Genomic DNA, 24,242 nt, shown 5'->3' with positions numbered 1-24,242 from the left:
TTTATCCCCTATAATCAGATTTTGATAAGATTCTTTTTTTTGATCATTGCACATCCACTTTCTCTCTCTCTTGTTGATACATTATTTATTTTTTAGAATATAGGTATTAATATATTTTTTTAATGTTTTCAGATTTGGATAATGTGTATGGGCATGTTGCCTGATGGAGAAGGAAAAGGTTTTAGGTAGGAATTATTATATAATAAATGTTAACCGCTGGATCTTATTTAAAGAGAAGAGAAAAAGGGGCGTCGTAGCTCAGTGGTAACGCACTGAGTTACGATGATGAGAGTTCGAGTTCTAGTCTCCATGTGGCAACTCGAATTTCTCAGTTGAATACATTCACGCAACTTCCCCTGGTTGTGTAAGAAGGGGATTATTGAGTAAGTTTGGATACTTAATAGTCACGTACATAATATCAGTACTACCCTTATCCCAAGCTCCTCTGCGGAGAGCGTCATTCATTGCGGTGACTTAATTTGGGACACCTGCCATACTCGGCGAGGGTGAGGTAATAATGAGTAGCTCTCATGAGATAGCGGGTCAAGTCATAATGTGCTTGAACGTGGAGCTTGATAGCCCTAGTGGCTATACAAAAGTGTCTCAGCCTACTCCATGACTACTTAGGTCCAAACCCTAAGAGACTATGGCTAATCAAACAAAAAAATTTAAAGAGAAGCCCCCGTAAAGAGAAATCAAAGAAAAAAAAAACTTCGCAAAATATATATTTTTCTTCTTAAAAATATAGGGTCAATTTCTCATAAATAAGGTATAGCCACCAAGCAAAATATACCTACTAAATTAATATTTGGAGGGGGGGGGGGGGGGGCAAATAAAAAAGTTGTAAATAATACCTCCAAACGACAGCTGAAAATCACATATGAGCAGTGTTCCGGAGCCGTGGAGCCGCCATATTTTGCTGGAGCCTGAGCCGTAATTTTCGTTAAAAAACGGCTCCGGCTCCGGATTAGATAAACAAAGAGATTTTTTATAAATTATAACTCTTTTTTGTCATGTTCAAATGACCCTTTTAAGTTTTTTAAGTCCATTTTATAAAAAAAATTGAACTTTTAAAACCTTCAAAAGTCATAAATAGACGTGGGAAAAAAATATGTCGAGTTTTTCTTGATTTTAGGCCGGAGCCGCCATCATCACAGACGGCTCCGCAGAGCCGGAGCCGCACCAAAATCAAACGGCTCCGCAACGCTGCATATGAGTTTTGTGATTTTTTTCCTAATTCCCCCCCCCCCCCTCTTCTTTTCGTAAGTACTCTCAAGTAGCCGCTAGTAATATATATATATATAAATATATTAATCTATCAAATTTCTTTAATTTTAGAGTGGCACTGGACACTAATTTGGCTCACAGGAAAGGAATATTCGCCACAAACCTTGGACAGCTCAAACAGAAAGTTATACAAAGATTTAAACTCAAACTTAGTCAAGAGAAGATTAATTTATTTCTAGGTAGGTATTTATTTGTAGATTTTCTCGACTGCTATTGAAGATAGATGACTAAACTTTTAATTAAAGATTTCTGTGACATACGTGCATCTATTCTATATATTGTTTTGTCAGTCAGTCATGCATTTTTGAGGTCTCGTGATTTTGTTTGATTTTAATATTATCTTTTTTTATTTTCTTTTTTATGCTCCTTAACTTACCTACTTTGTCCGTTTGTCAATCATGATATTTTGTGTGGTAGGTGTCCTACATACCAGGGAGGGAGGGGACATTGGGCTTTTTATTACACACAGTTTCCAAAGTCTTATGATAACGGTTTTTTATTCATTGGCTGAATACCCTTTGGGTCTTTTATTGAATTTTGTTGTTCCATTTAGTTTAGTGTCCAAATGTTTCAATCACTAATTGTAATCTAAAGAAGGGCTAATTTTGTGTATCATCAAAGGGGATGTATATCAACTTATCGGGCATTGTCCTATTCCTTTAGATCCCTGCCTACATTTATTTGTTTTAAGATGATGGAACTGAAATAGAAGATGAAGAATATTTTGCAGAAATTAAATCTCAATCTTTATTAGGTAAGGGCTTATAATAAAGCTAGTTACTTTACCTCTAGCCTCTAAGCTCGGGAAAGGGAATCAGTATATTAGCCTGAAAACCCATCCCAAGACATTGGTAAAGCTCCCCTATGAAGTAACCCATTTGGACTAGCAATATCTGAGATCTTTGGCAAGAGACTAAAAATCTTACTACTTTATTTAATAGGATAAACAAAAATAAGATTGATTCCTGTTTTGTTGCGCTTAATGAATGGCAAAAAATAGGGAATTAATCCAATGTTTTATTTTCTCATTCGAGGACAAATGTCTGCAATAGGAGGTACAAGGTTTTTAAATACTCGGCTCTGAACCGGTTGTAAGTTTAGGTACATAAGAAAATATTTGTTTGTTCTAAAAGCGAAGCTTTTCTATAATTAGGGTCGGTCCTTCCGTACGTCCGTTCGTCCGTAACGGATAGCTTTTTGCGTTAAATTAGGCATGTTAGAATTGTCCTATCGATTTCAAACTTTGCATGGTGATTCCTGTAGTAGTTAGGTACTATTTAGTAGGGTTGGGCCGGATACTTTTTTGGCCGGATACCGGATATCCGGCTGATTTCAAACGCCGGATATCCGGTTATCCGGCCAAATTACCGGATATCCGGCCGGATAACCGGCCGGATAACCGGCCAAATTACCAGATACTAAAGTAGCAAAAAAAAATTTCTTCAAAAAATTTACATAAAGTTAAACTTGTTCAGAAAAAATGTTCTTCTAGCTTCAATAATAAGAAAATTATAACCATTTAAAATTTTAAAAAGCAGAGATTTTTGGTGTAAAGTATAAAAAAATTATTGAGCCGGATATCCGGCCGGATAGTTTCAATATCCGGATATCCGGCCCAACCCTACTATTTAGAAAGCGTAGCAACTCTATAATCATTACAAGAATGTCCGTACGCCCATTTTCAACATGTTTTTTTACTTTGTTAACAACGAATTTTTATGTGATCTAATAATCCGATTGATCTGATTTTTGGTATACTGATTGCTGGGACAACAAAGTGCAATATTATAAGCGAAGCAACCCTATAATCAAGTCCTAAAAATGTAAGTGTGTCCATAAACTTTATTCTGTATCAAGCAGTTTTTCAACAAATTTTGTGTCGACTTTTATACATTTATATTCTGATTATTCAGTTCTGACACTATACAAGTGTTAATGTCCGTTTGTCCTACCGTTTCAGTGCTTCGCTTTTATGGATGTTGTCATCCTTGTTTAATTGTTTTTAAAGGGGTTGGCAATCCGTCCAATTTTTGGACCGGATTCGGATTCTTACAAAAATCCGCCCAAAAATGAAACGGATTAATCCGTGGATTCCGAATTCTTATTGTTTTGACGGATTCCGGATTTTCAGATTCCGGATTCCTACCTAGCAATATTTTAAAAGGCTTTTTAAAAAATAAATTAAGGGATTACATTTTAACGGGTACTGGGTAGAATCTAGAGATGCGGTTTTTTTTCATATTTTTACTGTAGATTTTCTCCTATTTCTAGACCCCACGGCGGCTAAAATGACTTTGTTAAAAATTGAAATATATATTCGGACCAAAAAAACTCAACACGCTAATTTTAGCCTAACGATTAACAATCCGAATACGCTATTATAATAACTGATTCCGGATTCGGATTCTGGATTCCAAAATTGGACGGATTCCGGATTCGGATTGCCAACCCTTTTTAATTTTCTAGTGGTTGAAATCAATGGTAAGATTAGAGGACACATCAAGCTTACACCAGAAAATGTTTTTGATCAATTTTTAAGGTATACCTAGATAATACGGTGGTTTCCACCAAAGTGCCTAGTCGAGCAAAGAACAACCCCCCCTCCCCCCCTTTATTTAGGTTAGGTTTTATTTGGCACTGGGTAGCCTCTGAGGGATAGAGCACTGCATTTCACTGTCAATTTCCAATTTTGCCTGTTTAAAGGATAATGCATATCCTATACCCATACTATACTGTCAAGCTCATGGCTTAGCACCATCATGTAGTGAGGCTCAATATTTAACGTCTTTAAGTATGATACAGTCTTTTCCAACAACCAGTAAACACAGGGCGGGAGCGGCATAAGGCTGTTAATGTAATTGGTACCGCGTTTACACCTATTTTAATATCATTCGTTGGCTCAAATCTGAATTTTTATTGGTTAGTTCAAAAAAAGCAGTGTCCAAACGTTTCAACCAGAAATTTAATCTTATTTGTCCTCATTGGGGGATCTTGGACAAAGTAGCTTCGGACAAAGTAGCTTCGGACAAAGTAGCTTCAGGACAAAGTAGCTTCCGGACAAAGTAGCTTCCGGACATTTACTTAAAGGGACTGTGAACGTAAATTTTTCTCATCTTAATATCAAATCTTAACATTATCTCATTCATAATATCTCACAGATAGAGCAAAACGCGCTTTTGTTTGCTTAAAAAACGGCTTTTTCCGACGATTTTTATAAGGTACGGGGAAAGGAAGAAATTTTCCGTATTATATAAAATGTGCATTAAATTGCGTTTTTCTCCCATTATAGCTAAAATTAAACTTTTTCACATAGTTCTGGATTTTTCCTAACAGTTAAGCTGACTTTTAACATAATCCTTGCTTTAATCCAATGTATAGTTACATAGAAATTGATAAAATAAGCAATATTTTTTTATTGAAAACCAAATACAATAACAAAGCCAGAAACAGGTTTTTTATTAGTATCCAATTAACTTTAAATGGCCCATCTCTCGCCCACCTTTAATTATAAATTTGTAAATAATAAAGACGCAATATTTCTTTATAAATAGTCTGATAAAAGTGTAAACTAATTCTCCAAAGTGGGTTATTTATTGTTCAACACAATAAAAAAGGATATTATTATTTTATATAACCTATGAGATTTAACCCTTTGTAGACAGTGAGGTATTTTTTTGTCAATAATACGAATTTAAAATATGTCTTTATTACCTAATTACTACGTTATAAAAAAACGAATTGGCAATTTTATAGCATAAAATAAATCCTTAACAGTAAGTAAATTGTTTCAACTATATATGACAAGTTAAATATCCCTACAAACATTATAAGAAACAAAAACGTTCAGATTTTCCCTGTTTTTTCCTTTTTCCCTCTCAAAATACCATAATATCAAGGCATTATTTCTGGATATTTTTGTGAATAGGACATTTTTGGTTGATCAGTGTAGTGAAATGTGCTTAGTAAATGTCAAGATTTGATAATCAGATGAGAAATTTTTACGTTCACACTCCCTTTAAGAAAAGTAGCTTCTAATAGTAATAAAGGTTATGGCCGCAGCGCTCGGCACCCTGGCCTGCCTAGCCGCGGGCGCTCGGCCCCCTTGCCTATAACCTAACCTAACCTATGTATGAATATTTAATGTACAATAACTTCTAATTTTATTGAAAGCAAACAAAACTTTAACAATTTTAACAAAAAGTGGATCGTGGATTTTACTAAAAATGGTTCGGCGATTTTTTTTATAATTTTTAATTCGTTTTAACATTTTTTAAAATTTTTACAATTTCTGTCCGCCTTTCTGTCTGTCTGTCTGTCATTTTGTCTGTCTTTTTGTCTGTCTTTATGTCTGTCTTTATGCCTTTCTTTATGTCTCTCTTTCTGTGTAGACATTTTCCTATTTTTCTAAGGAAGCTACTTTTCTTAAGTAAATGTCCGGAAGCTACTTTGTCCGGAAGCTACTTTGTCCTGAAGCTACTTTGTCCGAAGCTACTTTGTCCGAAGCTACTTTGTCCGAAGCTACTTTGTCCAAGATCCCTCATTGGGGATATCAATTTATCGTGCATTGTCTTAACCCTAATATTCCTGAGTAGAATCGTGTTTTAATTTTTATTAATGACCTTTTCAGTTTGGTAAGATGGTCAGGGGGGACAAGTCAGGTTTATCAGGTAAATTCATTTCAGATAAAATATAGGAAAACTGTATTCAAAGAGTCAAAAAGGGTGTATAGAATATCCTAAAATCATCCTAGGATTTAAATCCGAAAAAAATAGCCTGATAACATCACAGGACCTATGTGAAGCTTCACTAAAAAAGATAACCCAATCAGTTCAGTAGCTTTTGAGATCTTAATCTTTAGACGAAAAAAACCTACTTCTTTAGATAGTTAAATAATAGAATAAATATTAAAGATCTGAAAACTTGCTATATTCACTAATTTAAGTTTAAATGCATTTAATGCAAAATTGTCCCTTTATTTGTTTCACTTGCAGAAATATTGGCTTGGTCTGCTTAACTTCATCCATTTGCGTTACCTTTAACAAGTATCTTTTACTTATTTTATCATTGGGCAGTTGTCTGCGGATAAAAAAAAGAGAAACATCTGTTTAGAACCGGTATTAGGCTAGCTGAAATTATTCTGATTTGGAGCCATACTTGGATATTTTTCATTGATCCTTTTTAATTTTTAGAAAGTAGTTGAATTTCTGAAAGAAGATTTCTCCTCTAAATATGCAACTATAAGTCAGCATGTAGATAAATCTACCAGGGACAAATGTAAACTAAGGTAGGTGCTTTAGTGTTAAGATTGTCCGTCGAGTCCATGAAATAGGCAAAATGAAATGTCGTCTTCAAAAATTGAAGTTCGCACATGTCGTCCTTTATTACCCAAGAAATATTCAAATATTCTTAGAAAGGACACTCCTTCCTTTAAAAATTTAACTATAAGTCAGCATGTTGATATATCTACCAGAGATAAATGTAAAATAAGGTAGGTGCTTTCCCTCATAGTGCATAGCGAGCACACAGACCCCCTCCTTCCTCTAAATATGCAACTATAAGTCAGCATGTTGATAAATCTACCAGCGTCAAATGTAAAGATTGCTTTTGCTCATAGTGTATAGCGAGCACACAGAGACCCCCCCCCCCCCCCTTAGTGTTTAAATTAATTGAAATTCCATGTCTCTTACCTCAACAGGGGATTATACCTGCGATGACCTAACTCTGCGTGGCTACCATGTACCCAATTTATTTATAACCTAGACTAAAAAATACTAATTCTGTAAAGGAGAACCATGAGCTATTAGCTAGACCCTTCGTTACAAATAGACAGACTGTCATCATGTTACTTTTATATAAGAATATCATTATTTTCAGCACTAGAGAGGAGGATCCTGATTGGTTTAAAGATCTAAGTACAGCAGCTAAAACTAAGGTTATTTATTTCATATTTGTTATTTATCGCATCGTATTATAGAGAGCTTTCCGCGGATATTAAATGAAAGATTTAAACCAGTTTTGTTAGACCCGAACGGCCAATACCCGAACTACCTATTATTTCTATTTTTTAATCGAGGAAAATTGTTTGTAATACGATGCTATACATGATTTTTTCAGTATGGCTTAGAACCGTTCTAATATAGCGGATATTAATCGGTTTCAAAGCCATACTGAAAATCAAATAGATTTATTACCCCAGATGGACCAGCAGATAATAATCCGTTCAATGTGATATGACATTCTAGAGGATCAAAATTTTCCATATTAAGATTCATTTCCAATTATACAAACATCAAAATTTTTTGGATGATGTATGATATAATTGGAAAAGTAACTTCATTTTAAGATAATATTTTAAATATTATTAACTTTCATTGCTGCTCTACTTATTAATAATTATGATTATTTAGGAAGAGTTTATGTATAGAAACTGTCAATCAAGAATTCGAGGATATCTAAACAGAGCTGAACAACAATTTAAGTAAGATTTTTGGGTTATTTCCCTTTAATTGCCTTTTTGAGCACTAACCCCCCCCCCCACACACACTAAGTTTTTGTTGTTAAATCGGTAAGGGAGGGAAATTTTTGTTGTAACTTTATTTCAGGTTAGGTTATATATTTGGCACTTTAAGTTATTTCTTTAAAACCTTCCCTGGACCTATAAGAAACTTCTCCTTTAAGAAGAATCATACTGGTTAACGGTCATCGAGATCCACCGGCACACAGACATTCTGCTTCTTTTCTAGAAGGATGATATTTAGGGAATGTGGTCTGTTAAAGAAACGAGAAGAGAGTGTGAAATCTAAAAATCAGACAAAGATAAGTGATGCAGAGGAGAAGATGATTGTGGACATTCTTCAACAATTCCGGGACACACTCAGGTATCATCTAATTCATGGAGGGAGGGAGGTGATATTGGGCTGTTTATTTTATTGTTACCATTCCCAAATTTTGATGATAGTGTTTTCTTATTCGTTGGTTCTCTCTGTCCTCGTAAATAACATTCAAAAAGATGTTTTGTTTGTTTTATAAGTTTACCTCTGACTCTTCAAATTAATGTTTTTTTGGATCATGGAAAGAAAACAAAGTCATTCCTAATTAGGACAGAAGTCACTGGAAATTGATCTAAGGAAGGCTACTTATGTCCTTCATCTAACAAAATCTAACTTAAGGGAGGTGACTTATGTCCTTTGTCTGACAAATTCTTACATTAGGAAGGCTGCTTATGTCCTTCATCTTGCAAAACATAGCAAATTCTTGCAAAACATAGCAAATTCTTGTAAAACATAGCAAATTCTTGCAAAACATAGCAAATTCTTGCAAAACTTAGCTTTTCTGTCCTTCACATAGCTAATTCTTGCAAAACATAGCAAATTCTTACAAAACATAGCAAATTCTTGCAAAACATAGCAAATTCTTGCAAAACATAGCAAATTCTTGCAAAACATAGCAAATTCTTGGAAAACTTAGCTTTTCCGTCCTTCACATAGCTAATTCTTGCAAAACATAGCAAATTCTTACAAAACATAGCAAATTCTTGCAAAATATTGCAAATTCTTACAAAACATAGCAAATTCTTGCAAAACATAGCAAATTCTTGCAAATCATAGCAAATTCTTGCAAAACATAGCAAATTCTTGCAAAACATAGCAAATTCTTGGAAAACTTAGCTTTTCTGTCCTTCACATAGCAAATTCTTGCAAAACATAGCAAATTCTTACAAAACATAGCAAATTCTTGCAAAATATTGCAAATTCTTACAAAACATAGCAAATTCTTGCAAAACATTGCAAATTCTTACAAAACATAGCAAATTCTTGCAAAAGTGAGAATTTGTTAGATGAAGGGCATAACATGCCTCCCTTAACAAAGATTTTGCAAGATTGAGGACATAAGTAGCCTCCCTTCACCTCACAAAACCTAGCTTTTTGATCCTTCACATAGCAAAATCTTGCATAAAATTGGTTTTTGGTCCATCACATAGCAAAATATTAGAAAACTAAGCTTTTCTGTCCTTCACATAGCTAATTCTTGCAAAACATAGCAAATTCTTGCAAAACATAGCAAATTCTTACAAAACATAGCAAATTCTTGCAAAACATAGCAAATTCTTACAAAACATAGCAAATTCTTGCAAAGCATAGCAAATTCTTGCAAAACATAGCAAATTCTTGCAAAACATAGCAAATTCTTGCAAAACATAGCAAATTCTTGGAAAACTTAGCTTTTCTGTCCTTCACATAGCTAATTCTTGCAAAACATAGCAAATTCTTACAAAACATAGCAAATTCTTGCAAAACATAGCAAATTCTTACAAAACATAGCAAATTCTTACAAAACATAGCAAATTCTTAGAAAACTTAGCTTTTCTGTCCTTCACATAGCAAATTCTTGCAAAACATAGCAAATTCTTGCAAAACATAGCAAATTCTTGCAAAACATAGCTAATTCTTGCAAAACATAGCAAATTCTTGCAAAACATAGCAAATTCTTGCAAAACATTGCAAATTCTTACAAAACATAGCAAATTCTTGCAAAACATAGCAAATTCTTGGAAAACTTAGCTTTTCTGTTCTTCACATAGCAAATTCTTACAAAACATAGCAAATTCTTGCAAAACATAGCAAATTCTTGCAAAACATAGCAAATTCTTGCAAAACTTAGCTTTTCTGTCCTTCACATAGCAAATTCTTACAAAACATAGCAAATTCTTGCAAAACATTGCAAATTCTTACAAAACATAGCAAATTCTTGCAAAACATAGCAAATTCTTACAAAACATAGCAAATTCTTGCTAAACATAGCAAATTCTTACAAAACTTAGCTTTTCTGTCCTTCACATAGCAAATTCTTGCAAAACATAGCAAATTCTTGCTAAACATAGCAAATTCTTACAAAACATAGCAAATTCTTGGAAAATTTAGCTTTTCTGTCCTTCACATAGCTAATTCTTGCAAAACATAGCAAATTCTTACAAAACATAGCAAATTCTTGCAAAACATTGCAAATTCTTACAAAACATAGCAAATTCTTGCAAAACATAGCAAATTCTTACAAAACATAGCAAATTCTTGCTAAACATAGCAAATTCTTACAAAACATAGCAAATTCTTGGAAAATTTAGCTTTTCTGTCCTTCACATAGCTAATTCTTGCAAAACATAGCAAATTCTTACAAAACATAGCAAATTCTTGCAAAACATTGCAAATTCTTACAAAACATAGCAAATTCTTGGAAAACTTAGCTTTTCTGTCCTTCACATAGCTAATTCTTGCAAAACATAGCAAATTCTTACAAAACATAGCAAATTCTTGCAAAACATAGCAAATTCTTACAAAACATAGCAAATTCTTGCAAAACATAGCAAATTCTTACAAAACATAGCAAATTCTTACAAAAAGTAGCAAATTCTTGCAAAACATAGCAAATTCTTGCAATAAGGGTCCCAAACTCTAAAACGAATTCCGACCAACGGTTTTTGAGATATGATGACCTGGTGTACTTGGTACTGACTGTAAGATTTGGGAAATGGTTCAAATCCTTAGTAAATTTGGCTAAGTCCAAAAATATTTTGAAAAATACCCAGGTGACACCAAGCGTACCTACTGAGAGGACACCAGGTCGAAAATATTCTAAGTGTCAAAAAATTTTTGGACTTAAGGATTCAAACCATTTCCCAAATCTTAACGTTGGTACCAAGGACACCAGGTCACCGTATCTCGAGAACCGGTGGTCGGATCGCGCTGAAAATTCGTTTTTGAGTTTAGGACGCTCATTGTATGAATTTGCTACGTTTTGCAAGAATTTGCTATGTTTTGTAAGAATTTGCTATGTTTTGCAAGAATTTGCTATGTTTTGCAAGAATTAGCTATGTGAAGGACAGAAAAGCTAAGTTTTCCAAGAATTTGCTATGTTTTGTAAGAATTTGCTATGTTTTGTAAGAATTTGCTATGTTTTGCAAGAATTTGCTATGTATTGTAAGAATTTGCTATGTTTTGCAAGAATTTGCTATGTTTTGTAAGAATTTGCTATGTTTTGCAAGAATTAGCTATGTGAAGGACAGATAAGCTAAGTTTTCTAAGAATTTGCCATGTTTTGCAAGAATTTGCTATGTTTTGCAAGAATTTGCTATGTTTTGCAAGAATTTGCTATGTATTGTAAGAATTTGCTATGTTTTGTAAGAATTTGCAATGTTTTGCAAGAATTTGCTATGTTTTGTAAGAATTTGCTATGTTTTGCAAGAATTAGCTATGTGAAGGACAGATAAGCTAAGTTTTCTAAGAATTTGCCATGTTTTGTAAGAATTTGCTATGTTTTGCAAGAAAGAATTTGCTATGTTTTGTAAGAATTTGCTATGTTTTGCAAGAAAGAATTTGCTATGTTTTGTAAGAATTTGCTATGTTTTGCAAGAATTTGCTATGTGAAGGACAGAAAAGCTAAGTTTTCTAAGAATTTGCTATGTTTTGTAAGAATTTGCTATGTTTTGCAAGAATTTGCTATGTTTTGTAAGAATTCGCTAAGTTTTGCTAGAATTTGCTATGTTTTGTAAGAATTTGCTATGTTTTGCAAGAATTAGCTATGTGAAGGACAGAAAAGCTAAGTTTTCTAAGAATTTGCCATGTTTTGCAAGAATTTGCTATGTTTTGCAAGAATTAGCTATGTTTTGCAAGAATTTGCTATGTTTTGCAAGAATTTGCTATGTTTTGCAAGAATTTGCTATGTGAAGGACAGAAAAGCTAAGTTTTGTAAGAATTTGCTATGTTTTGTAAGAATTTGCTATGTTTTGTAAGAATTTGCTATGTTTTGCAAGAATTTGCTATGTTTTGTAAGAATTTGCTATGTTTTGCAAGAATTAGCTATGTGAAGGACAGAAAAGCTAAGTTTTCCAAGAATTTGCTATGTTTTGCAAGAATTTGCTATGTTTTGCAAGAATTTGCTATGTTTTGCAAGAATTTGCTATGCTTTGCAAGAATTTGCTATGTTTTGTAAGAATTTGCTATGTTTTGCAAGAATTTGCTATGTTTTGTAAGAATTTGCTATGTTTTGCAAGAATTTGCTATGTTTTGCAAGAATTTGCTATGTTTTGCAAGAATTAGCTATGTGAAGGACAGAAAAGCTAAGTTTTCTAATATTTTGCTATGTGATGGACCAAAAACCAATTTTATGCAAGATTTTGCTATGTGAAGGATCAAAAAGCTAGGTTTTGTGAGGTGAAGGGAGGCTACTTATGTCCTCAATCTTGCAAAATCTTTGTTAAGGGAGGCATGTTATGCCCTTCATCTAACAAATTCTCACTTAAGGAAGGCTACTTATGTCCTTCCTAGGAAGGTGACTTCTGTCCTAATTTAGGAATGACTTTGTTTTCTTTCCATGATACGTTTTTTTTTTTTTTTTACCTGCCCAGTGACCACCTGAAGGCCTGCAGCACCTAAACCTGAAGGCAAAATCCAAAGTGTTAGATATACCCCCCCACCGCCCCCCTATTGAGGGAATAACAACATTGTATTATTTTAGAGACGAAAAGTACCATGGAGAATATTTTCAAAGATCTGTTACATCAAATCAAAGGTGATATTTTGGTGATTTCATTCAAAGTGCCTAGCAGGGTTGGCATAAAAAAACCAAGCAAAACACCCAAGTTTTTTGGGGGGGGAGGGGGAAAGGGTTTTGAAACTCAAAAAAAAACTTTAAAAATGATTTTTTTTTAAATGTTCCTTTATTTTATAATGTTTACTTAAATGCCTCATAGGACTTACGTCCTTCTAGGTAAATTTTCTTCCTTGTTGATTGACGGATTTTAATATTAAAAAGAATATCATCATTAATTTAGTTAATTGACTATTACAATTAAATAAAAATTAAAGGATAAGACCTATTTTTTTGATGGACTTGGCCTGTTATCCTTTTAAGCCAACAAAACAGGAATCATTCCAATATTTTCCTCTCCGCGGACAAATGTCTATAACCCTGAATATTTTGTAGGATATGTGATGAAACTGGCCGCTTCCTATGTGAAGGTAATTTATAATAAAGTTATTAATTGAAAGATATTTTCGATGCTTGTCAATTTTCTGCATTCCAATTTGAATACCTATTTCAAATGTTCACTTACTTATCGTCAGGAAACAGAGGTGGATTCTTTTTTTTTTAAAAAATTAGGGTCGCTTAGTGAGGCAAAATTATTTTTGTGAAAAATCCTCCAAAATCACATAAAAAATCTACAAAAAGGGGGGGGGGGGTTAATGCAACCATCTCGTAATCAGTGATTAAATGGAATTTAGAATTCGAATTTCGATCTGAAATTTTTCATGGGTAATCCTTGGTAGGTCTATTTTCCCTAAATCGAACAAAAAGTTGGAAAAGTAACGGCTGGCGGCTCAGCCGTTTAGCCGCTTTTTGCGTATTTTCAGGGCAAGTTCATCATTAATTACGTAGGAATCAACTTTTAAAAACATATTTTTGGTTTAATTCATGTAAAATGATAGCAATAGCCATTTTTTAAGTTTCTACTACCAACAGCAACCGGTTAGAACCGTTTTATAAGGTTTTTGAGCAAAAAAAGTATTATGTGGCGATAGGTTTCGTGACTAATTTGCTTTTAAGATACCCAAAAAATGGAAAAACGGCTGAGCCGCCAGCAGTTAGCCGTTACTTTTCCAACTTTTTGTTCGAATTAGGGAAAATAGATTTACCAAGGATTATTCATGCAAAATTTCAGATCAAAATTCGAATTCTAAGTGCCATTTAATCAATGATTACGAGATGGTTGCATTAAAAAAAAAACCCCTTAAATAAAATCATAAAAGGGTTACCTATTAAAATAAGATTTTGTTTAATTTTCTGTAGATTTTTATGTGATTTTGGAGGATTTTTACAAAAACAATTTTGCCTCAAAAAGCGACCTTAATTTTTTAAAAGAATCCAGCTCAGGTTTATGCGCAGAGTTCTAAATTAAAGTTCGGTGAATGAAATCCCATTTAGATTAAAAAAGGTGTGTGACTTTTTTACCTTAACTACCATTATATAGATGATGAGAAAACTCACTCACCTTGTCATTATAAGAAGCTTGAATTCTGAAAGCATAACTTGAATTAGATCTCTGTGATACACCCCATGATTGACACGTGACTTTATGACTTATGAAGGAAGCAGCTGTTTGTATCTTTGCTATATACCTACTCTTATGACTAATAGGCTTTGTATATCTAACAGCTGATTGTGCTTTGTACTTTGATTTGATCATTTGATGACTGTTCAGGTTCAATCTAAACATAAACATTATTAATGATTAGCGTACCAATTAGCTAAGGGGGTGTATCAGGGGGTGTAGAACATTGTCAAGAAGGGTGTAGGGGGATGAAACCTAGGGGGGTGTATCCATCCATCCATCTAAATTAGCACCCCTCGTCTGGTCAATTCTGTTTCTCATTTTTCTAAAATAAAATCTAATCTAGCATCTTAATTATAGGAAAATATATAGAAGAAAAGTGTTCTTACAATGGGGATAACAAACAGGTTAGCGTATATTATAACAAGAGTGATAACATTCATAAGTAGTGAAGCACATAATAACACGGACAACTAATGGTGATTAATGGAAGCTTTATAATTGATTAATAGTCAATAAAAGAAAGTATCCTAAAGGGGTAGTTTCACGAAATGCATTTGAACTTAATTTAGTGAACCGCATATTTTTTGCTAGTTAATGGGTTAAACTATATTTATTTGGCATGTATTTGAAAGAATTTCCATTTTCTACCACGTAGTATTGACTTGAAAATCGTCTTTTTGTGAAATATGCAATTTAAAAAGACGATTTTCAAGTCTTGATATTTTCAAAACTACGTGGTAAAAAATTTAAATTCTTTCAAATATATGCCATATAAATGTAGTTTAACCAATTAACCAGGAAAAAATATGCGGTTCACTAAATTAAGATTAAACGCCTTTCGTTAAACTACCCCTTTCTTTCTAATCAACATGTCTTTCAGGGTTTTATTTTTAAAAACTGTGAAATTATTTGCCATATTTTTGATTGATTTTTACACGGGGGGGGGGGGGATATTGAACTGTAAATTATATTAGTAGTTGGTACCCAAAGTTTTATAACCAACTTTGACCTAAAATTTTGAGTACTTTTATTGAATTCTAATACGTTGGTACAAACAAATAGTTTATACACTTTTTTGGCCAAAAATTCTAATCCACAATTGTGGTAATTTTGTTATCATCAATGGGGATGTTTTATCAATTTATAAACTTGAAAAAAAAATGTTTAGGTTCATGAGATAAATCCATATAGCAGCCGGGAGGCCAGGATCCTATTCTCTACCTGGAATCTGGATCATGTTATTGAAAGGTAAATTATCGTTTATGCTCTTAAATAATTCAAATATTTGAAGAAATTTTTCTCCACTCTTATTAAAGATAGACTGTGTAAGTGACAATATTTCCATTTTGCAACTTCAACTCATCATGTCCGTCTGTCTGTTTGCTCACGTTTTCTGCTTGGCTGTTTTCTCTACTTCTTCTACTAAAAGATGTTGTCATGCTTGTTGTATTTAGATCTCGAAGTATAGTTCCTAGTATAATAGAGGCTGTTCATTTGGCTGCTAAAAAGAAAAAGAAAGTTAAGGTAAAAAGCTTAAATAAATAAAAAAAAGTTACTGGATGTCTACCTATATTTCAGTACATTAAGATCTAGGAAACCACTGGACCTATTTGGTTTTTTTTCTATAAATCCAGGGAAGGTCAATAGCTTTTTCGGGGGAGGGTACCTCCGCCCTTCATAGGTAAATCTTCCCTGGAAAAAATATTCCCCCCAAATAATTTTTTTTACTGTAGGTATTAAAGTAATTTTGTGATAATTTTATGTAAAATTTTTGTAAACTTGTATAAAGGGGTAGTTTCATGAAATGCATTTAAACTTAATTTAGTGAACCGCATATTTTATCCTGGTTAAATGTTTAAACTACATTTATATGGCATATATTTGAAAGAATTTCAGTTTTCTACCACGTAGTTTTTAAAATATCAAGACTAGAAAATCGTCTTTTTAAATTGCATATATCACAAAAAGACAATTTTCAAGTCTTGATATTTTAAAAACTACGTGGTAGAAAATTGAATTCATTTCAAGTATATGCTATTTAAATGTAGCTTAACCCATTAACTAGGAAAAAATATGCGGTTCACTAAATTAAGTTCAAATGCATTTCGTGAAACTACCCCTTTTGTCTAATATTGAATGTGTCCATACTTTGTTATTTTGTATGTCTGATTAATGGATATATTATTACTTGGATGCAACACCAGATTTTCATGTTATCTAATAAAGTGAATCTCGGAGTGGACTAAATTAACGTTATCCCCTTTACCCCATTCCATCCTACTGAAATAACGAACTTACCAATAAATGAGTTCTATGTTAGCAACCTAAAATGACGACAAATTTTCCCCTGTAATAATATCCACGTGTATTATAAATCCACTTACTAGCGGCTTCGCCCCTGAAGTTTAGGAGCTTTGTATTACAGGGACAAAAGGGCTAGAAAAACAGCCTTAAAACAGTCTTAAATCTGAGAATTAAATAGCATAAAAAAACAACTTACAGAGGACTAATTTAGAGAACCCAAACGGTTTGGTATTTATGAGATCTAAGCTTCGGACAAAAAAATTACTACTTTGTATTAATTAATGATTTTTTAGGTGAATACAGATTATTTCTATGGTCTGATGTTTACAAGAAAGAACTTAAGATTGGTCCACATTGTGTGCCATGATAAACAAGAACATTCACAAGCAAAGTGCGACAAACAATTTTATTTTATTTAAAACTTGTCTGTAAATACTATAAAATTCACTTTAGTAAATTTTTATTGGTTGGTTAATTAAGTTGAGTGTTCATCGTTTCAGTCACTTGCTTTAATCTATAGATTAATTTTATGTATCATCAATGGGGATGTACGTACAATTTACATTAATTTATCGGCCATTGTCTTGTCCCTTTAGATCCCTGATTGAAAATACCTTTTAGAAGTTGCTAACTAAACTCTTGATTGTAACTGATTCAGTTGTCCTCAGGTTTGAGGATTGTTTAAGTAGACTTTTTTTCTGCTTCCATTGCATCCGTTACTTTTCATAGACAAAGCAGTGCCCCGAACTGTAATAATTGTAATTTGTAATAGTTATTTATCGCATCGTATTTTAGACACTTTACGCGTAGAGTAAAGTTGATGTTCAGATAAATTTTACTAGTTTTATGATTATTATTTTATTATTCATAAAAAAAATGGTCTACAATACGATACGATACATTTTTTTGGGAATATGACTCAGAACCGGTATTAATCCACCTGAAACGAATCGGATTTAGAGTCTTGAAAAAAAAAGGTTATTTAGATAATTTTATACTAATGTGATTTGTTATAATCTTAAAGATCTCATGAAATATTTATTGCGTCGTATCATAAACAGCTTGCCGTGGATATAAAAATGTACAATTATAAGATTAACACCAGTTTTGTTAGCACTGAGATGCCGAAGGGACGGCCCGGTCTAACAAAACTGGATTTATTCTTAAGATTGTACATTTATTTATTCACAAAAAAAACTTTTTGTAATACGATACGATACATGATTTAACAGTATGGCTTACAGCTAGTTCTATTTCAGCGGTTTTGAAGACATTCCTACTGGAAAGAAAGTATTATTTTTAAAGCATATTATATTTATTTGTTTTACTTTTCACGGAATTAAAAAAAATAATTTGCTGCTTAATTCGATGATCAAAACAATGTGCCTTATTTTAAATATTAATATTTTATCTTATTTAGAATTGTTGAAAACTAATGTTACTGTAGATTGAATATTCGATTATTTATCCTTTTGCATTTATACTAGGTAATAAATATGTTAATTTAAGTTATTATTTTCTAAAAGAACAATTCTCTATGTTTCGTTTAAATCCAATTTGTAAGTTTTCCAATGATTCTCAATACAAAATAGTACCTAACCAGTATATAATTTACATAGTCCGTTGGTCTGTCGGCCAGACTTTAAAAGAATGTATATGTAAAGGTTTTGTGATTTTCTATTTATTATTTCTATTTTTCAATTCATCTCTTTTGGTCACTTAACATCTGCTATATACTTCACATTGTTCGTATGTCCTTTCATGATAATTTTGTGCTTCTACTTATGGATGTTGTCATCCTTGCTGTTATTGTAATATACTTACCCTCAGGGATCTAAAGGGATATGACAATGGCTGATAAATTAAAATACATCCCCAATTATTATTCACAAAATTATCCATACTGTTGATTACAATTAGTGGTGAAAAGTTCGAACACGTAACTCAATGAACCAATCAATCTAAATTCCCTAAAGTCCCCAAAATTGCTAAGCCATCGAATAGGAAAACGTTAATATAAAACTTTGGGGACTAGTGTAATAAACAGCAAGTGTCCCTTCCCTCCTTGACATATCCTACTTATAAAGAGTTTATTTTTTCAAAGAAAATCCTCGAAACAAAGAAACTAAAATTTGGACCAATAAGAATGCTTCTAGGTCACATCGTTCCAACCAATCACAGGCCAGCAAAAAAGAAAGAATAAGAGTAGAAAGTCTAGATGACCAATCCTTAATTGGACCAATAGAAACATAATGTAGGAATAATCCGACCTCATGATTGGTTAGAAAGGATATATTTTTGATTAAAAGGAAGGTTATTTTTTCCACTACTTAAGCAGCTATATATAGTTTCTTATAAATGATAATGCTGTAATTGGGAAAGAATTTAGATTGTCCAAAAGATTTCTTCTGTCTTATTTTGGTACTTAATCATATGAATGGATGTAGAATAGATTATACGTGAATATTATTATGACAGTGAAAAATTGTTGTCAATTTAGGTTGCTATTTCCCGTCATTTATTGGTCAGTTTGTTCAACCATTAGTAGGGGATAGGTAAAGAGGAAATCATCATTTTGACCCGCTAGAAGTTTCACTTAGAGTACATGATAATCTAGCAAAAGATCAAAGTAATAATAAATCCATTATCATTTGTGACTATAAAAATTCTTCTTAAGTTGTGCGGACAATTGTGTTTGATTTACCCTCTAGAATGATGACCCTATTATAAATTTAAAAGAACTCCCCTCTTCCTTATTTGGGCTCCTCCTACCTACTTTGACATTTTAAAAACAACATTTCTGCTGTACGTTTAAAAACTTGTATTGAAAGTAGCAAAGCTATTTTTCAATCATTGTGTCTGTCTGGAATTAAAATAAAGTATTATGTAAGTATATTAAGCCTTGTATCTCTGAATAAAAAAAGGACAAGAATAAGAAAGACCTTCTAACATACGTTTATCATATAGTAGATGCACTACTTTTAAAAGTTTACTGTAACGAAGGAACGTCTTTTTTTAGGGGCATATTTTAACAATAGGTCACCCTACACCTTCGTAACTAAATAGTCCTTTAGTCATAAAAGCACACAAGTAGATTTTTTTGACAAATGATGGGGGGGGGGGAATGTAGCGGGACTACAAAATGATCAAATAAGCTCATGATATCGCCACTTTTAAATTTTTTTTTCATGCAAACGTGTGTTCTTTAAAGCATAGGATCCCCCACTGTGTCTGTCTTTATTTCTGTCTATATTGTAAACTAGTAGCTTCGCCCGTAGCCCCTAGAAAATAACTTAAAACCACTGCAGGATCAGTAGCTTTATTTCCCTAAGAATAGAGCCCAATCGGTTAAGCGGTTACCGTAGTATTAAGCTTCAGACAGACAGACATCGTTCTACTTTGTATGTATCATATATATGTCTCATGATTATAGAAGTATCGACACATATGTAATAATATGTACCTTGATGTTAAAGGTTTAAAATTAGATAGAGAAAAAAATTATATTCTTTTAATCTATCAAATCCTCCTAATATCAAATTGAAGAAAAAAACTACAGAAATATGGAATAAATATCTAACTTTATTTTCCTATCTGAGGACTATTGTCTGTATTGCCATGTGATAAATAGATCATTTTAGCGGTTGGGGAGAAATTTTTGTAAACACAGATAGACTAACATTCTATCTATATTTTACTATGCCATTTATCAAAAAGGCATATAGATTTCAATTTCACCAAATTAATTTTCCAGTGCCTTCTTGCCTCTTGAGACCTCCAAAACAGTCGTGTTAAAAAATTTAGTCAGTGTGTAACACATTGGGGTGTTACACAGATGTCTTCTTTTACCCGTGATAGTTGGTGCAAGCTGTAGTTTGTAAGCTACTCTATTTCAGGGTCGGTCCATACGTTCATATCATATGTCCTTACATTAGATTAAAACACTAGAGGGAGAAAGTGTTAAATATTGAGTAATCCCTATATTCCCCTATCTCAATGACCATAAGCCGAATTGGGTCTTTTAAAATCAACCAATGGTAACGGGAATATTAACACAGAAAACAATCTGCTAGCAGACGAAAAGGGTCATTAAAAAGGGGGGGGGGTAGTTATCTTTATACACATCTATACTATATATAGATCTTTTGTAGTACGTTCTTTTTTTATTTTTTAAAAAAGGCATAGGTTTTCATGAAAACTAATATTGTTTTTTTTTTTGATTGTATCACCCCCCCCCCCCCCTTACTATGTTAACATACTTAATACTTCCAGGGATATATAGGGCGGTGGGCTTGATTAATCTACAAAACATAATGCCCCAAAAGTTTACCAGCTACCAAATGATAACTTCATAGAGAAACTTTTAATGAAGATTGATTTTTTCCCCATTGTTCCATCCCTGAAAATATCTGAAAATCTATTGTTAAAAATCTTGACGAAAACTAAATATCTTCTAGGTCCTTTTAACGTAGAGTGTTTTCTTTTTTTTTCTTCTTTTACTGTGTAAATTTTATGGAGATTTTTAGCAGAGTTGCTTATCTATAAACAGGGGCTTTCCGTGCGTTAGTTCATCCAGTACAATGCAGGAAGAATATATTTGGCTGTTTATTACACTAGTCCCCAAAGTTTTATATTTTTTGGCTCAACAACTTTGGGGATTTTGGTTAATTAGTTTTTTCATTAAGTTGAGTGTCCAAACAATTTTTTTTTATTAGTTCTATCAAAATCCCACTGTTTACAGGGGGTGGGGGTATGATATTCTCAAAAGTTGGCCTATTTTCTTTATGATTTTTTTTTTTTGGGGGGGGGGTAGTTGTATGTGTATTATACTGTGTATTAACTTCCACATGTTATCATATTCGCGTTCATATCTATAATACAAAGTAGCTTGTTGTCTGTCCGTCCGTCTGTTTGTCTGTCTGTCCGTCCGTTCGTCCTTAAGATCTCGGTAACCGCTAAACCGATCGGATTCTACCTTTCAAGGTATATACCTATTGGTATTAAGCTATTTTCTTGAGGGTAGGACACCCCTAACACAGGGAGTAAGGGAGGGGACAATGGATCGAATATTCAATTTTTAAGGAGTCTCAGACTTTGGGGACTGGCTTAAAGGGAATGTGCACGAATACAGCGGATTCTTACTGATTTTGGGGACTTGCGCATCAATGCCCCGCTAACTAGCTGAGCTAGTTTTGAATATGCAGACAGAAAAGTTTGTTATTTATCGCTGGTTTTAACAAATATTTTTTCCCAAGAAAATGTCTTTTCATGTATAGAAACTCTACTGTGATATTTATGTATTAAATAATCTAAGAACCGCTTGAGTTTAGGGGTCAGTTATAAATATATCAGAAGGGTTGAGGTAGTTCTAAACAAGATTTTTCTAGTGATTAATTACAGAATGTTTACTACATTGTGATGTGTTGATAATTTAGTTTTCAAGTAAATGATTTTTTTCTTAGAACTAATTTTGTTCTAAACTAGGTTACCATGATCCCTTTACAATTTTGGTAAAATTTTCTTGATAAATCTGGTTTTCATTGCTTTTCAGCGAACCCTCTTAAATTGAATTAATTGCCCATTGTCCCCTCCCTTACTCCCTGCCCCTAACACCCCCCCCACCCAAGATCCAAGTTTTTTTCCCCAAAAATTTTGAAATTGATACTGCGGCAGCTCCATTTTTTTTAATAATTACCTCATGGGGCAAAACCCCTAGAGGCTATGGGCGAAGCCGCTAGTTCTTAATAAGACACAATAGCAAAAAATAAGAAACTATTTCAATAATAAGAGTTAAGCAAACCGTAATAAATCAAAGGATAACATCAATAAGTAACATAATAAATCTTTAGATGGACAAACGAACAAAGTTAGTTATATATCAGATGTAAATAATGTTTTATCCATTAAAAAAATCGGCAGTCTATCTTAATTAGCAGCCGAGAAAACCCCATTTCCCCCATAGCGTTACGGACAAAAGACAAAATGAACTGAGATGGGTTTTTGAAAAAAGAATGCCGCGTTTTTTTTGACATTTTTTAGACATGTCGAATAAACAGAGTATACAACTATTTATTTAATTATTTCGCTTTTGTTGGTACGGCTTTCATAGAAGAAAAACAAATTATCTTAAATCTATTTTTGCTGCATATTAATTAATGCATCTTTTTAGAGCTGTATTAGACATTATACAAATGACTAAAATATTAATTTGAAAATTATGAATTCTTTAGTTGTATAGTCTGTTGGCATTTACATAATAATGATTGATTGAACGAAGACGATATCGTCTTCGTTCAATCAATCAATGTCTAAAAAATGCCGGAAAAACGCGGCATTCTTTCTCAAAAACCCATCTCTGTAGAATAGTAGCTTTGCTACTAAAATTTAAAACGGTTGGCGGTTTTAATGATTTGATAATGTAAAACATTTGCGGATTTCAATGCACATCAAGTAAGTGCAGGCATGCATAGAAAAGCTACGTAAATTGGATGCTTTAAAATTCATGTTAACATAATAATAATAGGTTTTGGAATAGGTGGATAGATAGATAGATAGACACAATATTAGTAGTATAGATATAAAGATAGAATGTTTTTATGTAATACATATTAAAACTACATAAATTGGATGCTTTGAAATTCATATTAACACAATAATGATAGGTTTTGGAGGATAGGTGGTCGTGGATAGATAGATAGATTAATTTTAATGACATAATGAACAGATTAACGCATAGACTGTTTTTCCTATCGGTTTCAAACTTTGCATGATGATTCCTGTTACAGAGATAAGTACAATATACAAAGCGCAGAAAAGTCTGATTGTCCAATGTCCATTTTTTATATATGTATAATAACTTGATTTTTTGGCATATGAATTCCTAGGTAAAATGTTAGACGCGGCGCATTTCTTTAATTAAGTTTTGAAATATAAGTATATTGATATAATTATCCTATTTATCTGATTTTTAAAGTACTGATTCCTATTACAATGAGAAACATTATTATAATCGAAGCATCTCTATTATCATGTCCTAAAAATGTAAGTATGTCCCTAAACAACATTCACCATGTCACCATTTTTGCAACAAATTTACGCACCTTTTTGTTTAGACTTAATATTTATATTCTGCTTATTCAGTTCTTACAAATGTTAATGTTCGTTTGTTCTACCGTTTCACTTGTATGGATGTTGTCATCCCTGTTATTATATTTTCCCATAGACAAAATGCTCATAGAAATAATATATAATCCGTAGGGGGTATTTATTTCAATAATAATAATAGTATTGACAATTTACAACTTAATTAATTTTCAATAATTCAAATACCCACTTATCTTTTCAATAATAAGACCTTTCAGAGAGAGAGGGAACAACGGGCTGTTTATTACACTAGTTCTCAAAGTTTTATAATAACGTTTTCTCATTCGTTGGCCATTCAACGTTTAGGACTTTTGATTTATTGATTCATTGAGTGTTTTAATGTTTCAACCACAAATTTTAATCTACAGAAGGGGTAATTTGTGTGTTTCATTATTGGGGA

General features: G+C 32.7%; 2 protein-coding genes across 2 annotated transcripts in view; one reads left to right on the top strand and one right to left on the bottom strand.

Annotated features, from left to right (window-relative positions):
- rno (PHD finger protein rhinoceros) overlaps positions 1-24,242 on the bottom strand; it is a 389,004-nt gene that overhangs the window by 341,139 nt on the left and 23,623 nt on the right. The window lies entirely within an intron of this gene.
- On the top strand, positions 112-17,245 carry Drep4 (DNA fragmentation factor-related protein 4). Its single transcript, XM_080161586.1, has 15 exons — positions 112-185; positions 1,339-1,466; positions 1,979-2,041; positions 3,754-3,826; positions 5,915-5,954; positions 6,477-6,571; positions 7,162-7,219; positions 7,695-7,765; positions 8,046-8,165; positions 12,799-12,852; positions 13,267-13,301; positions 14,753-14,799; positions 15,564-15,643; positions 15,850-15,919; positions 16,993-17,245. Exons 1-15 carry the CDS (start codon positions 142-144, stop codon positions 17,116-17,118), a joined length of 1,104 nt encoding a protein of 367 aa, XP_080017712.1. The 5' UTR covers positions 112-141; the 3' UTR covers positions 17,119-17,245.

Source organism: Acartia tonsa, chromosome 5 (assembly GCF_053477335.1).
Source record: "Acartia tonsa isolate MP-2025a chromosome 5, ASM5347733v1, whole genome shotgun sequence".
Taxonomy (NCBI): domain Eukaryota; kingdom Metazoa; phylum Arthropoda; class Copepoda; order Calanoida; family Acartiidae; genus Acartia; species Acartia tonsa.
The sequence above is the reverse complement of the archived record's forward strand: the minus strand, read 5'-3'. Positions and strand labels throughout refer to the sequence as shown.